Genomic DNA, 24,995 nt, shown 5'->3' on the forward strand with positions numbered 1-24,995 from the left:
TAATGGTAGCATACCTGCCAATGTTTCGGAAACAATTCAGCCTTGCTTCTGTGTTTTTACCAGGTCTTGGTGTATAAAAACCTCTCTTTCCAGGTTGGTAGAAAAGTGGTGCATTATCATCCCCATCATCTGTATCATCTAATTCCATATCTACTACACTGCGGCTGGATCCATGTCGCTTTCTATTTTCCTGTTTTGAAAGTCAAAACAGCAATTAACACACTTAATTCCAGTTACTGACACACATCAAGCTATTTGCTACTAGACCCGAAGAACCTGAATCAGTTAAGAATTCCTGTGATATTTCCTAATGATGACATTTTATACTTTTGACTAACTACTGTTAATCCTTTCAGAAGAAAATGATTAAACAGAACTTTGTCTTATGTGATAAAGAAGGCTTCCAGTTGTTTCCAGTTTTAAAATTAACTAATAAAACTGAATCTTACATAAATTTTGTACAACAGGTCATTACCTGCACTTTATCTGAAGAGTCTAGCAATCCAAGATCCAATATACTGTCAGCACCATTCTCCCTTAAAAAGGCAATAAAAAGACAGATTTAATTTCACCATCACAGACTCACAGAGTGATAGAATGGTTTGGGTTAGAAAGGGACCTTGAAGATCTAGTTCCAACTCTCTTGCTGTGGGCAGGGACAGTTTTCTCTAAGTTGCTCAGAGCCCCATCCAACCTGGCCTTGAACACCTCCAGGGATCTACTGCTTCTCTGGGTAACCTGTTCCAGTGCTTCACTATCCTCACAATAAACGATTTCCTCTTGTTATCTAATCCAAACCTACTCTCAGTCTGAAGCCATTCCCCCTTGAATTGTCACTACATGCTCATGTATAAAGTCCCCCTCCATCTTTTCGTTGGTTCCCTTCGGGGACTGGAATGCACAATTAGGTCACCCATAAGTCTTCTCTTTTCCATGCTGAACAACCCCAGTTCTCTCAGCCTTTTTTCATAAGACAGGTACTCCATTCCTCTGATCATCTTGGTGACCTCCTCTGGACTTGCTCCAACAGGTCCACGTCCTTCCTGTGCTGGGAACCCCAGAGCTGGATGCAGCACTGCAGGTGAGATCTCAACAGAGGGGCAGAATCCTCTTCCTCAACCTGCTGGCCACACTGTTTTTCATGCAGCCCAGAACACATCTGGCACATTGCCAGCTCATGTCCAGTTTCTCATCCACCAGTCCTTCTCAGCAGGGCTGCTCTCAATAAGGAACTGTCATATTCTGAAACCAGTCATAACAGATTAAACCAAAGCCAAAAAGTCACTTGTCCAAAGAAAAATATCTAGACTATTAAGGAGTAAGCTGCATGTACTGGAGTTAGATGTAAAACAGCACAAGTGCTTTGGCCACAAAATCAGTTCTCACTTTTGATACTTTACCTGCCATGTGCAATAATGAGTTCCATTGCTTCGTCAACTCTTGCTCTAAGGGAATCTTCACTAGCTAGTAACAGAAGCAGCTGAGCAGGAGATAATTCCAACAGCATTCCTGTGATTTTACTTGCAAATGCCTGGGGATAAAGAAGTGATAGGTCTTACTCTTCTCTCATTTTCAAATATGATTTTATGAAAGTTTTGTTATTTTAAATAGAGAACACATTAAAAGATACCTCCTAAGCTAAACAATGAATTAGAGAAACAAAATCTTAAAATGAGGAAGAAAATAAAATCAGTCTTACATGTTCAAATACTTTCAATTATGTTTCAATTATTTCAATCATGGAAAAGGAAATAAATTTTTACATTACAGGGTGACAAAAACAATAATTAAGTGTAATAGGGGAAGTCTTACTGGTTGCATTGCTTGCACTCGAGGGTAGAGCCGTTCCCCAAGGGCTTGTCTGTGTGCTGGGAGAGGGTCAGGGTCATCGCTAGGATTTCCTTCTGATGCTGGTCTAAAAGGCCGTGTGTCAATGGACAGTTGTCTTCTGAAGTCCCTTAAGATAATCAGAGCAGTTTGTACTCATTTCAGAGGAAAAATGCAAAAATCCTCTGGAACAGTATTATTTGCACACAGATTCATATTAGCATTAGCTTTACTGCTGGAATAGTAGTGTTGCTCATAGCTGCTTGGAGAGAATGAATCAGAAAGAGAGAATTAAAATGAACCAGAGATTTTAGTATTACTCATGTTTTGGATACAGCAGTCAGACATGCTACCATTGGCATTGTCGTTTCTAAACCACCTCACAGTTTTATCTAGTACACAAGTTTTTGTCATTGTTTTAGCACAAGAGACCGATGGCCCGTGGTGGAGACATAACCTATTAATGCTAAAGAAAGTATAATAATTCTTTGAAGAATTAAAACTAGAGACTGAATTTCAAGAAATTACCCTGCATATTGCTCCTGAAAAAGCCTCCTTTAACTGGAGAAAGTAAAAGTATCTTTCCTGATGATAACCAAGGCAATTACTCTGTTTGACAAAATATCTTCATCAAGTTAAAGATTTGTCACTTACCTATCCCTATCTCTCCGAGAACCAGTTCGCAAGCCACTACTTCTCCGCATTTCTCTCTCTCGCTCCCTTTCCCGATCTCTCTCTCCCCTATTTCGCAATCTCTGCATCAGACCTGAAGGGCAAAAAACCTCATAAACGTCTTTATATTTCTCTCTCTTTTCTCTCTCCATGTTTCAGTGTAAGGAAGACCAAGTTTTAGAAGAGCTTGAAAGACATCAGTGAGACAGAACTACTTCACCTGAAGCAGTAATTGGGTTCAGCCAAACTTAAGGAAGGACCTGAAGTGTTTGTACCAACTTAAAAATGACAAAATACTTATATATACTTATATATACTTATACTTATATATACTTTCAAAAACATTAAAATGTGTTTGTGAAAAGTCAGATGAAGCAGTCATATTAAAATGCATAAGCTCTTAATAGCTAAAATCTTGACAATTCTGCTGGAGAGAAGGACAGTCAAAAAATCTGAGTATGTCTAAAGCAGACTCTTGTGGTGAGAAAAACAAGAGATTCCTGCTTCTGAAAGCATGGTGGGATCAAGCCATTTCCTTGCTCCAGAGAACTAACACATAATTTTTATGGATTCTGGGCTGAGCTGGCAAGAGATGTCTCTGGCACAAGGCCACGTATTTCTACATTAAAAAAGCACCCAAGGTTTTAATGCGTATTTTCTGTAAATTAATTGCTGTGCATCACTTACTTGTATGGGTACCCTTGTTGGCATTCTGAATGCAATCTAGATTTGGCAGTTTCTCATTTGACAGAAAAGCCTGTGCAATAGCAGTGTAAAAGCTTCGTGCTACACCGCTGCCTTCTCCAGGCTCATCCTTAAAAGTAACTTTCACTCTGTGTACAGCCATCGGAGTGGTAGCACACCTGCGACCAAAATGATTGTTGAGCTGCCTCATGGTCTGCTGAATTAGAAGATCTCTGTCTCGATCAACCTAGTAAAAAAATATTAAAAAATTTCTTTCTTTACCAATTATCATATTGAGAAACTTTCAGCTTCACAACAGATTTCTGCACACTGTTGCACACATTCCAAAAATACCAATCTGACTGGGAAAAACTGCAGACTAATTGCAACATAACTCACAAAGTATGATTTAAGACACCTGCTTACATACTCTGAAATACAACTTCTCCTATCAAGTTACTGTAATAATTCAACTTTTAATGAAAGTTTATTCAAAGATAAACTAACATTTTTTACCTCCAATGTTAAATCCCTTGATTGCTGGTTTCTAAGTTTTTCCATCTCCCTGCGAAATTTCGATTCCTTTACTTCAAAGCCACCTAATTCAGTCAAGATCTAAAAACAATAAAAAAAAAAACCAACCAAAAATCAGAATAATCAGGGAGAGTCACAATTTAGTTGTAAGAGGAATTGTCCTTACACTGAGAAATACATACCGATCCAGGCTCTGCTCCAACATCTTCCATGAATACTCTACCGAACAACTCCAAAGAAAGGCGCCAACGTCCCAGCAACATGTCATGAGAAATAACCATGCCCATGAAGCTACATTGCGGCCTGACAGAAAGAAGAAAAAAAGACAGATACATGGAATCAAGTTAATCTTCAGACACATTTTGTGCACTTCAGCTTTTTCTTACCCTCTGCCTTCAATTAAGTTTTTTACTCCTGCTAAGCAACAACACAGTACGCTAAGTCTGTGGACAAAAGCACATGAAGCTGCTTAGTTTCAGCAGAAACACAGGTCTTGCTTCCAAAGGGTAATTACTACAAAAGCCTGTAACTTTTGCTGCTATGTGGAATTCACTGTTACTGGTCTCCCATCAACAAAGACCTCAGCCGTAATTTGAAGTGAGGGCAGTTGAATCCCTAACTGCATTGAGTGTGGGCAGCACCACCAGACACGATGGCAAGCTGTCGATTCCAACTGCTCAGCTTGGCTACCCAGGACATCACAGCAGGGATGCAGCAGGAAGCCAGGGAGTAAAGAAATTTGTCTATAGTTTGCACCTCTTTGAAGACTGTTCAACTATTCACTTGAATAGTAACATACTGTAATAATAATAATAGTAATAATAATAGTAGTAGTAATAATACTTGAATAGCAAACTACAAATGCAAACGAAAAAAACTTTCCAGAGTCCCAAACAGACATTTATCAGAGCAGAAATATGTCAAAGAGTAATTTTTAACTCAGCTACCTGAAAGATGTGAGGGGTGGCCCTTCACTTTCTGTCAATCCTATCTCTGCCAACAAGCTGCTTTTCAGTTGTGCTGCAAGATCATGAGCTGAAGGCCCTGGTTTTGAACTCTCAGATTCTTCTGTAGGCACATTTTGTTCTTCCCCTTCCTTCTTTTGCCGATTTTGCATGCTCATAACATTTTTTAAGTTGGCTGCATAAGACATTTTAGTTGGAAGAACCTAGAGGAGAAGTAAAATTTACTTGCACTTTTTCAATGCAGCCTAGAAGGCTTTTTCAGCACATATATTCATAGATGTGTATTTTAAATCACACAGGAGTGAATACAGTAATTGACCTGTTAAAACACAGTGACTGCAATAATTTCAATAAATACAGAAAATATTTTCCCCACTGTATGTTTGCACTTCATATGCTTGCCAATTAACATTCTGCATGAAGGCAAGTCAAATCAACTGCACTATAAGAAGATTTAAATATTTTTATCAAAAATAATTATATAATTAGCACTCCAAACTAAACTCAGAATTGTACAGCTGCATTTAAAAATATTACCTGAAAGCTGCTATAAATCAATAATCACCAAGGTTCTACATTAAGAATACTTTTCATAAAGATTTCAAGTTTTCACAGGCATTAGGCTTTTAAATTACCATTCAAAAAGCCACATAAAATTCTCTCTGAAACATTAAAGTGTCTTTTTAAGGAATGAAGGTTCTAGTTTAAATTACTATATTGTTTAAAACAATAAAGCTTTATTTACCTCAAGGCAGTTTCTATCCACTGTAACTTCCATTAAGCACTTGCCACTGTTGGCAGAAGATGAATACAGACCCTGACTGGGCCGGCCAAACAGATCTTCTTTGCGAGCATTTGGCTGAAAAGCAACAAAAGTGTTCTGGGTCAATAATATACTTCGGTGAGGAATGAAAAAGCAAACTGCAGTTTTCTTTCAAAACACCATCTCTGATGTCACCTGTAATAGATGTGGCTGGTCTGCCAAGGGAATGGCCTCTGCCAGAGGAACCTCGAAAGGATTGGGTGGAATGCAGCCGAGGAACGTCATAGAGTCTGACCGTCTGAAAAATGGATGGTTTTGGCCAGTCTCTGCTGGGAGGGTGTCATCATCTTTGTCATTGAGTGTAGCACCTAAATATCAGAGATTTCAAATCAGTTTTCACAGTTATAAAAGCAAAGGGTATAAAATGCCAAAAATTAATATACTTCCCTCTTAGCTACCTGACTAGAGAAGAATCTCTGCAAGTTTAATACTTCTAGAGCAAGCTTCTGCAAATGCTGTTATCTTTATTAATTTGTTTAGTTATCATTTTTGTTCTTTTTCCTATACCTAGCTTTACTGAACAGGCACTCCTACACTGTAGGTAGGAATATATGTTCTACCATTTTCAGCATAGTTTCATCAGATCAAAAAAACCAGTTAAACTATGATTCAAATTTTAATTTAGAATGGTAGGTAAGGGCAGAAATGCTACAGTTTAGTGAGAAAGGAGATGAAAAGACAGCCCTGAAATGAGAGGCAATGAAATAGGCAACGGCAGAATAAACTTGGTAAAGTAACAATGTGAAGAAAATCTTACTAAAACTCAACTTTACATATACAAGCACCAAAACTTATTCAAAGTCTCAGCTAGCTAAAGGGAAAAAGCACTAAGAAACTCTGGCATTTTGGTATGCTATGTCAATTTTTGTATACTAACTTTGATTGGTGTCATCATCATTTTCATGTTCTGAATCTTCATTGTCAAGACCCAGTTCCAAAAGCTCACGAGTTCTTAATAAAAAACACCCGAAACAACAACAATAAAACAAAAGAAAAAATAGTCAATCATCTTGAAGAAATTAGTAGGCAAAACATGTATATCTGTAGCATAATCAGGAAGTGTACTTAAGAGTTATACAAAACAAAAACAAAACTAAGACTGAAGTACCGTAGAGATCTTCTCATTACATACTCACTACATCATTCACAGTTACCCTTAGAGCCATTTGGACACCTACAAATTTTGACCTTAAAAGGTACAGCTTTGGGCAGTGATGCTGGTTTTAAACACTGTATCAATATAAAATACTAGGAACCCTGCATTAGTGGAAGAAATATGCAAGTGAATACTATTCCAAAATTTTAAAATAATCTCACTGATGTAATTTCCAAATATAAGTCTGCAAGCTGCAAATTAAAAAAAGTGATTTCAATGTATTATACTGCTGTTCTGTCAAGAACTTTGATTAGTATTAATTTCTGGCAGTTTATGCATTGTGAAATGTGTTCTGAAACTAGATGAAGACTGATAGAAGTTCATTTCACTCAGACTGCTAATATGTCACCTAACACAAGCAACTATGGTTTGAACCACTCACTTTTAATTGAAAAGGTTTAGGCCTTCATAGTTTTAAAACTATTTCATGCAAATTTCATAATTCTTTAATGAACAGTTATTTGACAGTTTTCAGTATGTGAAATTTTTTTGGGGAAAAGCAGCTTCTGGAAGTATGTTATTGCCTGGAAGAGGGTAAAAGCTGTGGCTGTAACTACTCAAGTCAGACAGTACAAGAAGTTGATGACTGTACTGTATCATTCTTACTTGTGATGAAACTACTGTTGGTAACAGCCCCCTCTGGTACACTTTTGAGGTCATAACAAACCTTAGGTTACTAAAGATAAATAGAACATAGTATTGCAACTGAAGCAGCGGTCCAAAATATATCTAAGATATCAATATCTCATATTTTACAGTTACTAAATTTGTAGAGAAAATGGAAAGGTAAGTTTGACCTGCAGCATTGAAAATAAGGAGCAGAAAGGGGCAGAGATCCGCATTTAACTGCTGACTAGGACTGCTTAGCACATTACCTAAAAACCTAGTAAGAAATGAGAACAGATGTTGTAGACTGCCAACATGTGGACATTTCTATTGGCATTAACTGGCATTTAAATGAAAAAAAAAAATATAAAAAGAAATCTTAAAATATTTTAAAAATTAATAAATGCACCTTGCAAAATGCCATAGTTGAAATAGCAGTTTTTCAACTCAAGGATATTTTCAGCTATTGATTTCCCTACTGTGTGTTAAATATCAGGTGAGTCTCAAAATGCACATGACCAAATGGAAACAAAACCTCACAGCCCATTATATCGGACAATGATATTTTCTCCAATGTCATCTCTAACATGTTTGACAATTATCTAAGTAAGTTGTTATCATGCCAAATGCATGTCTCACATCATTAACTGAGAAATTGTCCTGAGTGCTTCTAGAGGCACTGCTACTGCCTAGTCTTTTAAACTGGATTTAAAAATCCAACTCAAGTTTCAACAGTAAGAAAGCATTTTACAGCATAAAAAGAAGTGAAGAGAGTACTGCAACAGGCTTATCAAGCACACATTATATACCATTATAGAAACTCTTTTTCTAGTATGTTACTACACACATCCATACACAGACATACAGATTAACGCACGTATTTATATAAGTTGCTTAGGAACAATGCCAATGACTGAAACAAAAGGGCTTACGCCGGTTTTATTTAAGTTTTGTTTCTAGGAGTCAACCTCAATACCTTTTCCTTTCCAGCTGAGGAGTATCCAATGTTGTCTGTTGATTCATTGCTTTAATCCAATAAATAAGGGCTTGAAAAACATATGCTACATGCTTTAGTGAGCAGACATCTAGAACAGGAAGAACATCTGAGTGCTCATCGTTGTGGGAACGCATCAAGGACAGTGCGTAGTTCAGGAAATCACCACGTGCTGACATCATTCCCTGACGGGCACTGAGTAAAGTAGCACGTCTAGTGAGGGAAAAGGATTGAATACAGAGACATCAGGCATCACAGGTGAACACATACTTTATTTATAAGCCTTGTATTTGAACATTTATATCTAAATGAACTCCATATGAAAATAGTGGTAACAAGCTACAAGCATAAAACAAGCAGTTCAGATGCAGTACATTGTAAACAGCTAATGCTCAAGATGAATCTAGTATGTCAAAATAAACCAAATAGCAGCAACAACACAGGAAGCCAACTTAAATCAAAACAGTAGCTACATTCCAGTGCTGCAAAATTAGATTCCTAAGATGTCTGTGAATAACATTTGACTATAAAACTGGTAATTCATATTGCATGCAGAAATCAAACTATTTTCATACCTTCTTCCCTCAAGTGTTCTCAAGCTGGCTTCCTCACGGGCGGTCATCCTTTCCCTTCTAGCTGAGTTCTGAGAAGCATGGAGAGGATGATTTGGGTGCCCAGGATCACCAGCGGATGATAATGCTGAACCATAACGCAGCTGAGCTTCAGTGGAGTCCATGATACTGACCATCCAATTCCAAGTAGGAATAAGCTTTTCTTCCACGTAATTCTATAGAAAATGAGATTTAATTGGTTTTGCAAACAATAGAACTAGATTACAAGAATGAAGTCTTCCTGATTCCCTACAAAGAGGCTGTAAAACCATGCTCAAGAATTACCGATGATAGGTATCTGAGAGCTCTGATGAGACCGCTAATTTATTGTGGTGGTATGCAGCTCTCATCACTTAACACTTTGCTATCTATAAAGCATTCTTACCATCTCTCCCTCTTTTGGGCATCTCTTCTACTCCTCCCCTTATGATCACTCAGCATCTCCCAGGTACTCACAACTTGGCAATTTCAGCTTAGTTGCTGACTTTCTATCAACTTTAACAGCCTTCATCCCACTGTGAAATTCATCAGCCAGATCTTTCACCATTCTTCACCCCTTGCAGATTACTCAGTGAAGACAAAGTTAAGGCCTGCACAGAGAACTATGTCTGCATACAAGTCTCACTTCCTGGTCTCCTCTTTGTTTCACCTGTTCCCACTACTGGCTCTGCAGCGTGCTTTTCTTGCCATCTGCTAATTCCATTGACCTTGTTGGACTTTTTTGATCTAACATCAGTCTGTTTTCTTCATTCCTCTGCATTCTGGTCTTCAAAAACATCCCTCATACTTCTAATCCACTAAACTAACAAAATCCTGTCTCAACCCCCTTTCTGTGTCCAAAGAAACCTCCACTGTTCAGCTTTCCTGTGCTAATACAAACCTCTTGCTGCCTCAGCTGGACAGATCTCCTGTTCACTTTTCCCATTAAGAATCTCCTGAACAGAAAATTGTTTTAGCCTCCTCCATAAGAAAACTACACTCATGTCCTTCCCTGTTTGTTTATCCTAGTGTTTGATCCCAGAATATCTTTCTAACCTTTCTCTCCCTAATCAGAAGTTTTTTCTTTCCATCACACTGTGAAAACAGAGTCATACAAATACCATGTGGCTCAATTACAAGTAAATATATTGTCAGCAGGTTTCCACATCCGTGCACAGCACTACTAACAGAAAATAGCATCCCTTGATTTCCTGCCCCCACACAGCTGTGTTATTCTGACAGCTGTCTCCTGTACTAAATTCAGTACATAATTTTACCCTATACACTATGCCCAAGTACAAGTTGATACATACTTTCTGAACACTCTGGAGTCCCTCCTGCCTTGTCAGTCTTTGAAACTAATGTCTATACACAAAGTAGAAGATTGCTGTCTGACATGTATTTTCTCTACAGATATATTTTACGTAGACTTTCAAAAACAGACAATCAAAAGCACAATATAAAAAATATGTGTGTAACATGGAAAAGATGACCATGTCTCTGAAGGAAGGGACAGTGAACAGTACATTTACCTATACAAATATTTTATCTCATTTAATTATTTGGCCCTTTGTAACTTTCTTCTTCTAGAGACTCAACACTCCATGTCAAACAGAATATGGCAATAGATGCCTAGCAGAAATCCCTAGTCAATTCTGACTTAACTATTAATTAAATACCAGTCAGACATTGTTTAAACATAATCAACTTAACTTTCTTTTTTTGAAAGAATATATGTATATGAAATACTACCAATTTAATGAAATAAGTAACCACAGTTACTTTAACCCACACTCTCTCGTAACATAAGAAGAGGCTGAGAATGCTAGGACACTTTGCACTGACAAAACAAACTCAGGAGGATCTTACCAGAGTGTACAAATACCTGATTAAAAGGTATCAAGCACAAAAAGCCAGACTCTTAGTGAATGGACAAGTGGCAACAGGTACAAACTGAAATACTTGGTAAGTCCCTTTAAACTCAAGAAAAATCCTCTTTCACTGTGAGAGCTGTCAAACGTTTATCAGGTTGCTCAGAACAGCTATGGAATCTCCATGCTTGGAGATATTCAAAACCTAACCAGACAGTCCTGAGCAGCCTCTGCCTGTTGATCCTCAAATTTAGTCTAGTCAATATGCAGAGGTCACTTTAAATCTCAATAATTCTATCATTTTACCTAAAAAATCCCAGTTGTATAGAAATTGTGTTTTTTCTACAAAAATTTCCATGTTCTTACCTGCAAGTTAACTGCATCTTGATAAGTCAGCTTCACTGCAGCTGGAATCTGGGAATATACTAAGTGATTGTATTTGGGGATCAGACCCATCAGATCAGATATCTGCCGTATCACAATACTGTATGCTCTTGCTAAGCTGCTTGCAGATGTTAAATAGCTGCTTGCATTGCTGGCTTCAAGAGCTGCAGCAGCTGCTGCAGCACTGGTACTGATGGTACCACTCCGACGTAGGTTTGAGGGATCAATATAAATCAAGCCTGCTGAACTTGCTAGACATAAAAAAAAAAAAAGAATGACATTAATGAACTCATTTAATCTTTGTTATGTTATTTGTGTATTGATTGATTTCATTAAGATTTACAGAAATAAACTGGTAAATATTACTGACATCACAACTATAACTAGGAAATAATTACTAACTACAGTAAGCATACTCAGATCTTAAGTGCAACAGATCTTTTCCTTTTTTTAAATTCAAAACTAGAACTGGAACAGTCAAGGTAGGCCAGCAGTACAACAAAGAGATAAGATTTCATCCTTAAGAGAATTAAAAAAAGCAGAGGAAGGAACAAAGCCAGAACTAGCTGGCATTCATGCATGCAATTCACTCAGACTTGCCTGCTGGGGTTGATGTACTAGAGGGAGCTGTGCTGGTAGTCCGCTGGTTTTGGGTATTCCGTACAGCCCATTGCATGGAACGGGGAGCCTGTGCAGCACCGTTGGCATGGGAGCTATTTGTGGTTCGCTCCAGAGGCTCATCAAGCATGAAGGTCTCCTGCTCTATGTCATCACTCTGACTGCTGCTGCTATCTGAGTCACTGGAATCATTTGACTGAGAGTCATCTTCAGAAAAAAATGCTGGAACACTGCTAGCTCCTGTTGAGAAAAAAAGCAATAACGGACAGCTCCACACCTGTGCATGTATACATGTATCATGCCAGCATAGTAGACTTCTTCCATGAGAAACTACACTATCCTAAAAAGGTTCAAGTACCATTACTGAAAATATTCAATAAATTATCCTTATAACATACTGCCAATTCTCCACCGGTGGGATGAAAAAGCAGTATGACTACTTATACTTCAAAATATAAATTAAGAAGTAATTTGATTTAAAAATTCTTTATTGAATCTACCCCTAGGAAAAAAGTTCTAAAAATTGTGTTTCCAAATTTGACAGTAAGGCAGTTGCTCTCAAAAACCTGTACAAGTGCCCATATTTTGTGTATTGATTTAAGCCATAAACCATTGTTTTAAACTTCTACACTTAAAAATAAGTGAGAACATTTCATTTCACTACACAAGAGCACAAGGTAATTTCTAATACATGCAGATGCTCTGTAAGAGCAAAAAAACGAGGTCACATCTCAATGCATTTCCTTTTCCAAAAAGTCTGCACAGTACCTTACTATTACAGCAAAGGAAAAACAGGAAATCTGGGGAAGGAGGAGTGTATTTACTCCTAGTATCTAAATTTAACCAGCTAGATTAGACCCAAAGGTTTACCTGCTTCTGACCCAGCAGTAGCTGCAGTGACAACACTTCTGCGCCCACTGGCATTGTCCTGGTTACTGTGGTTACTCTCACTGTCACTTTCTGTTTCAGCAGCAGCTAGCAAATCCAACTCCATATCACTGCCTATAAAACAATGGACAAAACATGTTCAGAAGACAAAATTGTAAACACAGTAGTGACTCATGTAAGACAGACACCAACCCCAGACACTCTTAACTATAAAATAAGTTAATGGACACGCAGGGGGGTCATAAAAGCAGTGCAGACACTCAACAATACCTGGAGCATGTTTTCTTATTTTCTAGCAATTAGCCACCCACTCTCACTCTGCACTGTACATGTACATTCAACACAAAGTGAAAATAAAGGCTTTTAGGATTCAAAATAAGTCATTCCAGCCAAAAGACTCCACAACTCTTCATACACATGTACTAAGACAATTTACCATATGCTGTTTCAACTAGTATTTAAGAAATACTTGAAAACTTCAAAAAACCTATTAAATATACAGGTTCTATTCCAGTGTTAAGCTTTAAGAATGAAATGTTTGAATATTCAGCAAATCAGTAAACAGATTTACTGGACTGTAAATGGATTGACTGGAAACACAAAACACAGTCAGAAAGTGAAGAAGGTAACTTTTTTTAAAATCATAGCTTTGGGTCATCTAATCCCAAACTAAGTAATACAAAACAAGTCATATTAATTTCAAGCATTTTCATATAGGATTAATTATATCTACAAAATATTGAGCCATAATTTAGTACTTTGTGATTAGTTTGAGAACTACCTTGCCAGGATTCAAATCGCTTTTGAGAACACACCTGCCATTGTCATGGTTTGACACTGGCCCAATTGTCAACAATGTTTTACAGTAGCAAATACAAAAGATAAAATACATTGTTAACCAAGTACATAATAACATCTGATACCTTTGGGAACGAAGTCTATTCTTCTTAACCAAAAAAACTTCATGTACTTGTCTACTACATGTTCTCTCTAATTTTACACATCTCCTTCTGTAATATGAACAGTCTGGAACCCTTGGATTTTCTCTACTCATGCAAATCTCCCAAATCATTATCACTGGTGACCCCAAAGATGCTTTTCTTCTTCATGCATAGTTTTCTCACTCAAGCAGTGAATGTGCAGGATGTACATTATACATACCATCCTCATCATGCTCATCATGCTGTCCTTCTGCTTCAGCATTTTCTTCACCATGTTCTTCCTGTTCATCATGATGGTCTTCTTCACCAGCCACCCCCTCAACCACCTCAACCTGGAAAGAGATCGTATTGTTATGCCAGACTATCTTTAATATCAGAGCATCTATGTGTTTTCTGAAACAGAGTGCAAAGTCTGATTCAAAAAAACACATCTTAGAAAGATGACCTCAAAATTGAACTGAAGTGAACAAAAAATGAACTTACAGCCATAGTAGCTGTACATGGCTATACACTTTATAGTGTTGTGGGGGGGGAAAAAAAATCACATACACAAATAAAACAGCCTTGGACATTAGATTTTAATGCTGCAAGGATAAAACTGACTACTAAACTGATAATTAGCTTCTAAATACTGAAGAGGTATCATCTGCCTAAAAAAACCCTCTAGCTCTCTAACCAAATCTACGTAATAGCTGCCATGTGCTGAAAGACTGTATCTTTTTTAACAAGGAGAAAATAGAAAACAACAATTACTAAGTTCTATTAAAAATGCATACAGTACTGTAAGATTTCATCAAGTACTACTTAACATCTTTTTCAAATCAGATGCAAGGATTTCAGGTTCAGATGTTAAAGCATTGACTAATGCATTAGGTGTGCCATATTGAGAAGAAAAAACAAAGTACAAAAAAAAACTGACCTCTTCTACATCAGCTGAAACGATATCATCTTGTTCTTCATCCCTGCCACGAACTGGTTGTGACTGGCTGATTCGTCTTTGCTGAGGATTCCTTATTATGTAGGATGACTGAGATTGACTAGAACTTAAAAGTAAAATATATAAAAATAAATCCTCAAAAAAAGTAGATTTGGACCTCTGGATATCACTTAATGAAAAACTAAGAAAAACTCCAAAATAAAACCACCTTTAAGGAGTGTTTGAAAAGAACAGATAGTAAGCTTTAACAAGTGTTACCTGCTAGACTGGTCAGATGATGGTCTGGGTGGCAGAGGCTCCACAGAAAACAGTTCTTCACTTCCCTGCATGGCATCTATACTAGTGCTAGCAAGGGTAAAGGGTGCTGTAGGACGTGCAATTCCCATCCTGACTGGAATAATTAGAGATTCTGCTACATTGCACAACTCTTCAACAGCATAGGGCAATAATGCCTGGAATACACGTTTACATTTTCCAATTGGCTGTGGAATAAAATTGCTGGTGGAAAAATACAGAAAGATAAATGTCAAATGCATCTTTTTTCACCAAAAACTTTATGGCAATATTAACTGTCCTAATTTTTTTTTTTTCAAAAAATCATCTTTAAGAGATACATGTACTTGTGTGTATAGAAACAATATGCACCTATTCAAGTCAGTGAAAAACATATTATTGAATAATTCAAGATTAAGGCTGGATATCTAAATCTACTGCTGACAAACAACCATACACTGTAATTTAATATGTTTAAAAAACCTATTTCCAAAAACCCTAACACTGTAAACAAAAGGTTTGGTATGAACATGTAAGTTTAACAAGCACTGCATTAAGAAGTTACATGACATACCAGCAGCTATTGTGCATCTTTCCAAATCTGCCTAAACAACATAAAATAATTCAGATGTTTTGGCCTACTGTTGATTTTTATCAACTCATTTTATAAGAAAAAAGAAATGTAAATAAAGGAAAAAACCACCACAATCAACATACATCTTCATCACTTACTTTTTCTTTTTGGAGGAAGCCATCTCCACACTAAGAATGACAAACACTCTTGCCACAGAACGCAGGAATCTCATTGTAACAGCAATAGCTTCTTCTCTGCGTCCTGGCGTATACTTGTTTTGCAATTCCTTTACCAGAGTACCCAGCAAAGTATCTAACAGCTGAAGAAAGAGATTATTACAACTCATTCATTGCATGCAATTTTGAAGCGTGAAACAAGAGAGACTAAGACTCAAAGGGAGATCACAGTCGTAACAGTATAAATTTACAAAACCAAGATTAACTTGAAGTTACTTTCAAATTAGGTTCCAAGTACATGACCTGAGATAGTTCATAATATGGTATTTTTCAAAAAACCTATGTAAAACATGGCTAAGAGTCCTTACCAAAATGTCTGCTGTACATTTGACAATAAGGCAGTGTGTAAAACAGTCCAAGCGAATAGTTCCACTTTGCTGATTAAGGTAAACTTGCTCTTCAGGCAGAAGATGACCTATCCTACTGCTTGCACTAAGACTTGGAAAAAACAAAAAGAAAGGAAATAAATTTATATAAGCCAGCAGGTGTCAAATATCAGATCAAACTTTACATCAACAACTATGTGTAGATACACACGGATCTTTATTTTCCTGGGAGCCAAACATGATCATGGATTTCAGTGCATTCCAGTCTTGTAAAACACGTTCCAGAGCTAGCTGGGCAAAACGAGGAGGTTCTAAATCATGATCAGGCATATCAGAATCTAGAAAGACAAAAAAAAAAAAAGAAAAAAAAAAAAAGAAAAAAGAAACAGAAAAGTGTAAGGCAGAGGTACTGAAATACAGAATTGCCATTTATTTCACTGAAACAGCTCTCACCTTCAGGATTTGCAGTTTTACGATTACGATCTTCCCTGATTCTAGGTGGTCTGTACTGGCAGTGTTCTACAGTTTGCCTGGCAACTGTCTGTACTAAAAACAACAGCAGATGTTCTCCCCTGTAATGAAAGAATTGTTAGTGGAAATAGGATATAATACATATATTTACAAAATAATTTTAAAAATTCTGCCCTAGTCAATGCTAATATGAACTTGCCTGCTATTTGGCATGGTAACAAGATTTGTGGTGGTGAGCAGGCGGTAAAGGAGATCAAGGCGAGCAGACTTTTGTCCAGCAATTAGTGTTTTACACTTGCACTTTTCCCAGCAATCACAGTAGGCTGTTGGTGATGTTCGTTTGAGCCTGCAAGAAATAGAAAAGGTGAACTGCAGCACTGTTCAGTAACATACCAAATCCTTTCTACACAAGCTGAGGTTGTTAGTATACACTCTTAGACTCCTTCTGGAGTTTTTTGTTTCTGATAGTAGCAAAATTCCAAAACCTAGCTTAAAAAAGAGAAATACAGATTTTATATGTGGTAGCACTTGATGCCTGTCATCCATGTTTCCTACACTCATCTTAAGAGGGAAGTTTCACTACAGAGCTTTTCATACTGTCTTAGTAAAACTCACTGAAGATTATTTATTCTTCCCTAGAACAGCCTGATCCAAGAAAGTTAAGCTGAAAATACTGAAAATTATATGCAGTAAAATCTCAGTAGCTATTACAGTGTTGAGAATATCTTTATAATTGCATTTATTAGCTTATTACAGCTAGAATATTAACTTTTACACCCTGTAACAGCAGCACAGAAAACATGCAGCTTCAAAGCTTTAGGCCAGGTTGGTCTGAGATTTCTTGGTTGTTGCTCACTTTTTCATTTGTTACAGTTGATTTTTAAAATATTAATATCCTACATTTCTTTCCAAAAATTCACAAGAATGATCTGTCATCAGGATTCATAAAACCCTGAGGGGCACCCAAAATGAAAAAAACAGTATTATTTAGATAAAATGTTCGCACAATATTACACACTATAAGAATTATTCATTTATTCTAAATACTACCAAGTGGAAAGTACAAAACCACTTCAGGTTACTCTTTCAATTCTAACCTATTAAACCTTATAGAGTAGATGAAAAACTATTTCATTAATCTTCTGTTTCCTAAGTTTGGAACACTTCAAACGAAGAAAACATTTATTAAGTATTAGTAAACAAGACAAACCACAAAACATGATTTAATTATAAGAAATGGAACACAATACTTACTTGCAGTCATGTCCTTTGTGACAGACCCTTGCACATTCTGTACAACAACAAAGTGATTCCAACAGGCCACATGTTCGGCATTCAAATATATCCTAAAAGAAAAGAAAAGAAAAAATATATATTATATAGCTTTTCCTTACAGTGCTTGCAATCTCACAAGTATTTCAGGTTACAATAAAACTGCACTTGTTTAAACTGATGCTTCAACTTAGGTCAATTCTAGAAAGTGAAACTTAGTTGTTAAACTAGAATAGTCAGTGTTTTCAAAGAGCCATGTCCATCAAAATTCTTGCCAAAGTTAGCCAGAGGAGAAATGCCACACCCAGTAATAACCATGCTGTGAGGAACACAGTAGCTTTGAGGCTATGTATCAGTTTGGGGAGGCAGTAACTACACCTGACTTAAAAATTACAGTAATTTAAACAGTGAAATGAATAATTTAAAAATCAGATTAGTAGACCGACCCTATGTAACACAATACATGGCTGAAACACATTCCTATTTGCTTTTTTAAAAAAAAGCTTACTTGATTAATATGTTCTGCACCAGTCCAGGTAAAACTGCATGTATCATTACAACACAAAACATACAAAGGAGAGTCATCTGGATTTGTACCGGAAGGACAAACCATTCCCATAAACACATCATCTTCTTTTTCACTGGAAGTTGCTTCAGCTAAAATAATAGAATGAAAGTGTTAAAAACAACCCCCTCCAAAAAAACCTCAAAAAACCCCACCAAAAGAATCCATTCTTGGCAGATGCTTGCCATTACAAAATCTCATACGGCATTAGAAGTTTGAATAAAACCTGCTACAGCTTTTTGAGAAAACTTTCTGCTTGTCACATTATTTCTTATAGAAGCCACTGTAAATTCCTGACTGAAAAAGACAACCATTATCTCTTCCCCAGTTTTAAATCTGCTAATATTTTAATCAATTCAACGAATCACCATTTTGAAGGACTATGGAACATATTCTTAAAAGGAGTATTCTTGTCCCACACAAAGTCCTACAGAACTGTGGTGTGACAAGGTCTAATGTGCTTGAGTTTTCCCTCAAATTCAATTTCACATACTTCTCCTAGAAAAATAAATACCAACATTAAAAGAGAGTCACAAAATATTTGTTTGTATAAGTCTTTTCAGGAACAGGATCTAGCTTAGCATATCACTGTATCATATCAGGTTTTTTCAATTTCAAGAAAGAAGTTCCATGTGATACATTTGTTCTACCAAAAAACAGCACCTTAATCCACTTAATCCACCTTAATGCCAAAAAGACTATAAAGAACATAATAACATTCATAGAAATCTACTGCAATATACAAACGGCAAAAGAGAAAGATGCTCCATAATAGCAAAATTTCCAAAACATGCAGCAATCTACAGTGTAATGTAATGACTCTGCACACATGCCAAAGTTTAGAAGGAAACCACACACTAACAATTACTAAAACTGTTGTACCTTTAGCAATTTTCTGTGCAGTTTCAAGAATTGTAATTGCAGCAGGATATGCCCGGCCACTGACTGCTGACATAAATGGTGTCATGCCTCTCGCATCCCTAGGCAAAAAAACCCCAACAGACAAGTTAAAACACTGATTTTTTTCATTATAACAGGAGATGTATGATGCAAATATATGAAAACTTAGCACTGCTGATCCTGTGCAAACAGAAAAACCACAGAGTGAATAAGCACTCTTGTTTATTTTATTTCTCTGAAACAGACATCCTTTTAAAGGATGGCAGGACACAATACAGCTGTAGTCTAACATTCTCAATTTTAACTAACAGACCTTTATGTAACCTTTTTAAAAAGGCTTCTATGTAATTGATTTAAGGTAATATTTCTAAGGATAGTGAGAACTCATAGGAAAATCCTTACTTAGCTGACAGCAATTCTCGAAGATAAGGCTGTAGAACAACACTATCACACAGCAATTTCAGTATGAAATGAGCATTTGCCTTCCGATCCTTTGATTCTACTACAGAGGGTTCTGTAGAAGGACCTGTAGTAAGGAAAAAAAATTGCAGAGAAACAGTTTTTCCTCAAAAAATGACAACCTGCTAAAAGCAAGTAATTCACTGGGGTGAGTAGCTGGTAACTTGACTACTCAGTGGTTTCAGCAATACTTCACTGAAGTACTGTAAATTTCAGTTCCAAATTATATTTGAAATAAAGACTAATCCAAATTTCATGCTGATTACCATAGTTCTATGTATTTGTCACTCTCCATGTATTTACATAAAACATAGTATGGTGCTTCATTTACTTTCTGCACACTTGAGAAATTCTGCTTCAATCCAATCTTCATCTGATAAGAGGCATTTTCATATGCAGAAAGTCTGTGCAAGCAAAGACAGCTTTTGAGGTAAGTTTCATTCTAAAGCATAATCATATAAGCAGGATGTCCTCACCTGGTATTGTGGAGGTGCTGGGTCCTTGGCCGGTGCCAGTCGCTGCTGTGGTAAGAGATCCCACAGCGGGGGCCAGGATAAAATCAATGTCACCATCTTTCAGTAAACAGAACAGCAGGATGTATATCAATACATAAAAACATCCCTAACAACATGCTCTTGCTGCAGTGTCTAACACACTGCAGGTTTTCTGTATTTATCTGGTAATTTTTCCCACAAACGGCCACATTCCTAGGTCTGTAATGTAACTCAGCATTACAAAGCAGACTTCCCAGCAGTTTGACACCAGCATAAAAAGGCACATACTGGATTTAAAAACAGCTGTTAAGTCTTCAGTAAACTCTTAAAAGTTATCTCAATGAACACCTGCTACACATCAATGGCATTAGACAGATTTCAGTGTGAGACTAAATTAAGTTATTATTCACCTTAAAAGCCATTGGTTCTTTATCAAATCTCTCCTACAGTCCAATGTGACAGATGAGCAGACTTACCTGGATCCATTGCAGGAGGATCTGGAACCCAGCTGGGAGGAGCTATTGGTGGAGAAACTGGGTCCTGGTGATCACTTGATGAAGCACCAGCTTCATGTCTGCCCAATCCAGCAGCTCTCAAAGATCTTCTCATCATTTCCCTTAATCTCAAACTAAATACAAAACCAAGCCAGAAAGACTCTCATTTTCATTTATAATTAGAACGTATTTAAGGAAAAATTCACACTGAAAAAGAAAACCAAACTCCTCTTATCACCATTTAATTTCAGCATAAACAAGAATGAGACCAGGTATTTTTCATTACATTTTGTTGTATCAGAATGTTTTAGCCTTGGAAGAGTATGGATGCTAACTCTGAAATAGAGAGCATGATGCCTGTGGAAATTGCAGGCCACATAGCTTTCTCAGCCTTGCCTGAGAAAGTGGCCTGGGAAATCATGGGGAGGAATTAAAACAATCCTCAGAGATAGAGAACAGCCTTGCAGGTGCTGTTTGTCAGTTCCTTGTTTTCCTGCAAGAGAAGGTCGAGGGGTGGTGTACCCCACTGACCAATGATGGTGATGTGTTAGTTTACTAGCCAATAAGAGTTTTTTTCTGTACTTTTCACCTATCAGTCTATAAAAAAGATCTGAAGCAATAAACTGAGAGAAATTCTCCTGACTGACCCCCAAGAGAGTCTGTGTCGTTCTTCTCGCTGTTCCTAATAGAGCGACAGAAGAGGAGTCACTCAGCATTGCTTCAAGTCAGATCTGAGGCCATGACACATCCCTAGGCACCACAGCACTGCCCCTTGCAGGCAGCAGCTAGATGGGCATTCGTACTGCTATCTGACATTCCTTTTAACCCAAGCTCATTACCAGGAGTGTTAAGCTTTTGCAAGGATTTGCTCTTGTTGCTACTGCTTTCTAAAATCTAGCTACAAGAAGAGGTTAGTGGAAGGATAAAAAATGAGTCTTGATAGAATTTCTTTTTAATGACTGCTTAGAATAAAACGAATCAACTTAAATTCTTCCCCAGTGGTGTGTTATGTTGTTCTCAGTATTATTCCTCTGCTTAAGTGACCATCCCCCTCAGGAATTCTCTGAAAACAAGCCTGGTCACTATCACAGTAGTTCTGTGATACTTAATACCTCCTGGTAAAGAACACTAGAGCTTATCTTCAAATTCTCTTTCTCCACAAGGAGGAACTTCTCCACTTCACAACTGGCAGACAAAGCATCAACCCCAGAAAACAGGATTAGTTTAGAAATATCCCACCATTAGTTCACACACAAAAAAGGGTTCAAAAAACCACTAGAGCTCTAGTTTGGTGCTTAAAGAATTGAAATCCAATTTTAAGCTAGCAACTGAGGCCCACTCCTAAACTACACCAAAGGAAAGAATTAATAACAGATTGGTAGTTAATACAGAAATTAGCAGACAGAAAACAAGAAGAAAGCATTACTCAGTTTACCTCCTGCTGCTTGATGATCCTGCCCTATTTCCTGGACCATTACTTGACACAACAGAGATTGCATTTGCAATAGCTTCCACAGCTGAGAGCCTTTCAGCAAATGTGTTCCTTTCAGAGCGCTCTGCTTCTGAAAAATTAAGAAAAGCGTCAGTGCTAAAATTTTACTTGGGAAAATTATAAGAAAGGAGTATAAAATATGTCACTAATTTTTTAACATTTAGAGAGACAGACTAGGTTCATATACAAATTTTTATTTCAGATGAGCTTAACAATGATTCTGATTAAGCTTTCAGCATCATCAACAGACAAGGTCCTATCATGTAGCCAATTCTAGATGCTTGCTGAGTCAAGACTTCAAAAACACTGATAAGAACAAAGAAAACAAAACAAATTAAACACAAATAACAACAATGAAGGAAAAAAACCACACAAAAACAAACAAATAAAGCCACCAAAACAACCCACACCAAAACACCAGACCAGGAGAAAAAGAAAAAAACCCACACTTCACAATGAGCATCCATGAATAATGCAAATGTATGCAATTCTAATATACACACTCTAGGTATGAACATGCTTAGGAGAACTGTGCTTGGAGTATAAGAAGGCAGTACAATCAGTTTATACCACAAAAAACTAGCACTTCTTCTTCTAACATCTACAACCCTAAGCACCATAACACCTACAGGTTCTACTCATAATGAGGACCGAATTTTGTCAAGTCAGATATAGAATATTAAAGCGAGATACAGAACATTTCTTTTAAAAAAACCCCAGGTTTTGGTACAGACTAGATGGAAAAGGTGTATTTCTGTATAAAGAAAAGTAATTCCTTGAAGTGACTCTCATCATTCTTTTCAGGGCATGTCTCAAAGTTGTGAGGGCCACTGCTCACTTTTCATTCAAAAGCTTTTCAAACTGAGAGTTACCATTCTCTGCACACTTATTTTCACCAGTGACACTATTAAGGCTTGGACAGCCTTTTTTTTCCCCTCTTTTTTTTTTTTTTTAATACAAAAGCACTATTAATACCATTAATTCAAAGAATGAAAGAACAAGGTAATCTGACTGTGTGTCTGCTGTTATGGTAAGTTTATTTAAATATTTCAATTCATCACTACCCTAAGTAAAAGAGATCCTAGGTTTTGCTTGTTCACAAGTATGTGCAGGCTTCTTAGGCAAAGTTCACCAACTACCCAAAGCAGACTACTATTCAACAGTTAGCAGTGAGAGAATACTACTCTTCTGTCCCTAGCTACAAGTTGATTTGTAGCTGTAAATTAATTTCCATTGTATTTGTGCTGTACTCCTTTCTCTAGCTCTCATAACACATGACCCATCACTTCTGGACCCCTTACACAAAGACTCACAGCTGTTGAGAATGATCCCCCAAGCAATACAACCACTCTCTGCAGCAGAGGTTTCATCTGTTCTGGACAAAGTAATCTGTAACTGAATTTTCACTGTTCCACTTAGAAAGCTAGCACTTGTTTTTGGAGAACCATCAGTTGTAAATGCTTTGGCTCTAATGGGTGATTTGCTGTTCTACTGTCTAATGAAATCTGCCCCAGCTCTCCAGGCAAAAACTCTCAGTTTTTATGTGTTCAGTGATGTTAGCTGAAACTTAGCATCACAACTTTTTAATGTTTTGACACGCCTTGGACCTTTTTTTTTAGACATGCTTTTCCCAAGATCCCTTCTACTGGCAAGACTGAGGAGATAGCAATTCACAGAAACAGAGCAGCTTTTCCCCAGCTTTGCAGGTCTGGGGCCACTTTTCCTGCAATTCATTTATCTAACACTGCAAGATCTATAGCAAAACTAGGCACAAGATGTGAGAAAGAAAAACAAAACAAACAAAAAAAAAAACCAAAAAACCCCACCAAAACCAACCAAACAAAAAAACCCATGCTTATCCCTGCCATCAGTATTTTCTTTCTGACACTTAAGAAATCTATATGAACAAGAGTGAAGAATCTCAAGCAGGAACTAGCTGGGAAGTGGTACTACATTCTGAAATTGTAAAGAAACATCATATCTGTATGTCTGGAATTGAAGCCTTTACTTCTAAATCAAACTTCTTTTACAATTTAAGAGACCAACATGTAACTCACAGACAGTAATGTAAGTCACCACTGTCCTCCAGATGATAAACTGAAAATAAGCTTGTCCTAATATCCATCACTAACAGTTACAGTGGAAGCTAAATGTGACCTGAATCTAAAGATATGAATCTCCTTCAAGGACAAGTTTTATGAGGGAAAAAGAGAGAGGCAGAGGAGTGTTACAAGTCTATCAGGTTCATGTTTTTCATTTTTCACAAAGTTAAATGACACTCAAATGAAGTTACTGAAAAAAATATCAAGGTTGCAAAGACAAGCACTCAAATTAGGAAAAGTCAGAAAATAAATTTGCCTATGCATCCTTATTTCAACTTCCGTGCATGCTTATAGTAACGCAATCTCCAGTTACACAGTTAGGTGTTGTTTATTTTGGTTTGGGTTTTCTGTTTCGGATTGTTTTGTCACCCCACCTGTCCTGCACCCAGCAACAAGACCCCTGCCTCAATCAGTGCACAGGATGGACGACACACTAAAGATGAAGGGTTCTACAGACAGCAGACTGCTTATGCCTTGTTTACTGCAACATTAGGGAGGGGTTTAAGGCACCTACAGTTTGGAAGGAGAGGGGGAACACTGCGTTGTGCTTAATGCCCTGAACATCACTTTGGAAAACTGGAACCTATTTCTGCCACATCTATCATCACACAGAACTTTGTGAAACAAATTTTTACAAATGATTGTGATACATTGTACTCATTTCTGGACACCTAAAAGGTGCCTGACTCACAGAAATAATTAACATTCACAGCATAACTAAAACTACAATTAATCCAGGTCTAGAATTCAGTGTTTTGAAGTAACACCTACTCAAAATCAGGCCCTAGGCTTCTCAAACAGAACGCTCAAAATTAGTTAATAGCTTTGAATACAGGAAAACTTCAAG

The 24,995-nt window shown here is 37.1% G+C and overlaps 1 protein-coding gene across 11 annotated transcripts in view; it reads right to left on the reverse strand.

The window, feature by feature from the left end:
- The window catches only part of UBR5 (ubiquitin protein ligase E3 component n-recognin 5), an 86,687-nt gene that overhangs the window by 6,764 nt on the left and 54,928 nt on the right, over positions 1 to 24,995 (reverse strand). For 7 of the 11 annotated variants that reach the window (XM_058830658.1, XM_058830657.1, XM_058830653.1 and 4 more), the window contains 32 exons: positions 21,990 to 22,116; positions 20,537 to 20,688; positions 20,043 to 20,138; positions 19,510 to 19,633; positions 19,090 to 19,187; positions 18,151 to 18,299; positions 17,625 to 17,716; positions 16,570 to 16,716; positions 16,353 to 16,471; positions 16,111 to 16,237; positions 15,882 to 16,011; positions 15,496 to 15,656; positions 14,749 to 14,988; positions 14,473 to 14,596; positions 13,774 to 13,885; positions 12,595 to 12,726; positions 11,707 to 11,964; positions 11,089 to 11,357; positions 8,837 to 9,048; positions 8,244 to 8,474; positions 6,383 to 6,456; positions 5,641 to 5,813; positions 5,428 to 5,541; positions 4,665 to 4,885; positions 3,900 to 4,020; positions 3,700 to 3,798; positions 3,187 to 3,430; positions 2,482 to 2,593; positions 1,813 to 1,957; positions 1,401 to 1,531; positions 476 to 536; positions 15 to 190 (listed from right to left, as the gene is read on the reverse strand). In XM_058830658.1, coding sequence (XP_058686641.1) covers positions 15 to 190; positions 476 to 536; positions 1,401 to 1,531; positions 1,813 to 1,957; positions 2,482 to 2,593; positions 3,187 to 3,430; positions 3,700 to 3,798; positions 3,900 to 4,020; positions 4,665 to 4,885; positions 5,428 to 5,541; positions 5,641 to 5,813; positions 6,383 to 6,456; positions 8,244 to 8,474; positions 8,837 to 9,048; positions 11,089 to 11,357; positions 11,707 to 11,964; positions 12,595 to 12,726; positions 13,774 to 13,885; positions 14,473 to 14,596; positions 14,749 to 14,988; positions 15,496 to 15,656; positions 15,882 to 16,011; positions 16,111 to 16,237; positions 16,353 to 16,471; positions 16,570 to 16,716; positions 17,625 to 17,716; positions 18,151 to 18,299; positions 19,090 to 19,187; positions 19,510 to 19,633; positions 20,043 to 20,138; positions 20,537 to 20,688; positions 21,990 to 22,116 — 4,771 coding nt within the window. Of the gene's footprint in view, positions 1 to 14; positions 191 to 475; positions 537 to 1,400; positions 1,532 to 1,812; positions 2,087 to 2,481; positions 2,594 to 3,186; positions 3,431 to 3,699; positions 3,799 to 3,899; positions 4,021 to 4,664; positions 4,886 to 5,427; positions 5,542 to 5,640; positions 5,814 to 6,382; positions 6,457 to 8,243; positions 8,475 to 8,836; positions 9,049 to 11,088; positions 11,358 to 11,702; positions 11,965 to 12,594; positions 12,727 to 13,773; positions 13,886 to 14,472; positions 14,597 to 14,748; positions 14,989 to 15,495; positions 15,657 to 15,881; positions 16,012 to 16,110; positions 16,238 to 16,352; positions 16,472 to 16,569; positions 16,717 to 17,624; positions 17,717 to 18,150; positions 18,300 to 19,089; positions 19,188 to 19,509; positions 19,634 to 20,042; positions 20,139 to 20,536; positions 20,689 to 21,989; positions 22,117 to 24,995 lie in introns of those variants that run through there. The other 4 variants (XM_058830655.1, XM_058830652.1, XM_058830651.1 and 1 more) reach the window with 4 other exon arrangements.

The sequence above is a fragment of the Poecile atricapillus genome, chromosome 2 (assembly GCF_030490865.1).
Source record: "Poecile atricapillus isolate bPoeAtr1 chromosome 2, bPoeAtr1.hap1, whole genome shotgun sequence".
NCBI lineage: Eukaryota > Metazoa > Chordata > Aves > Passeriformes > Paridae > Poecile > Poecile atricapillus.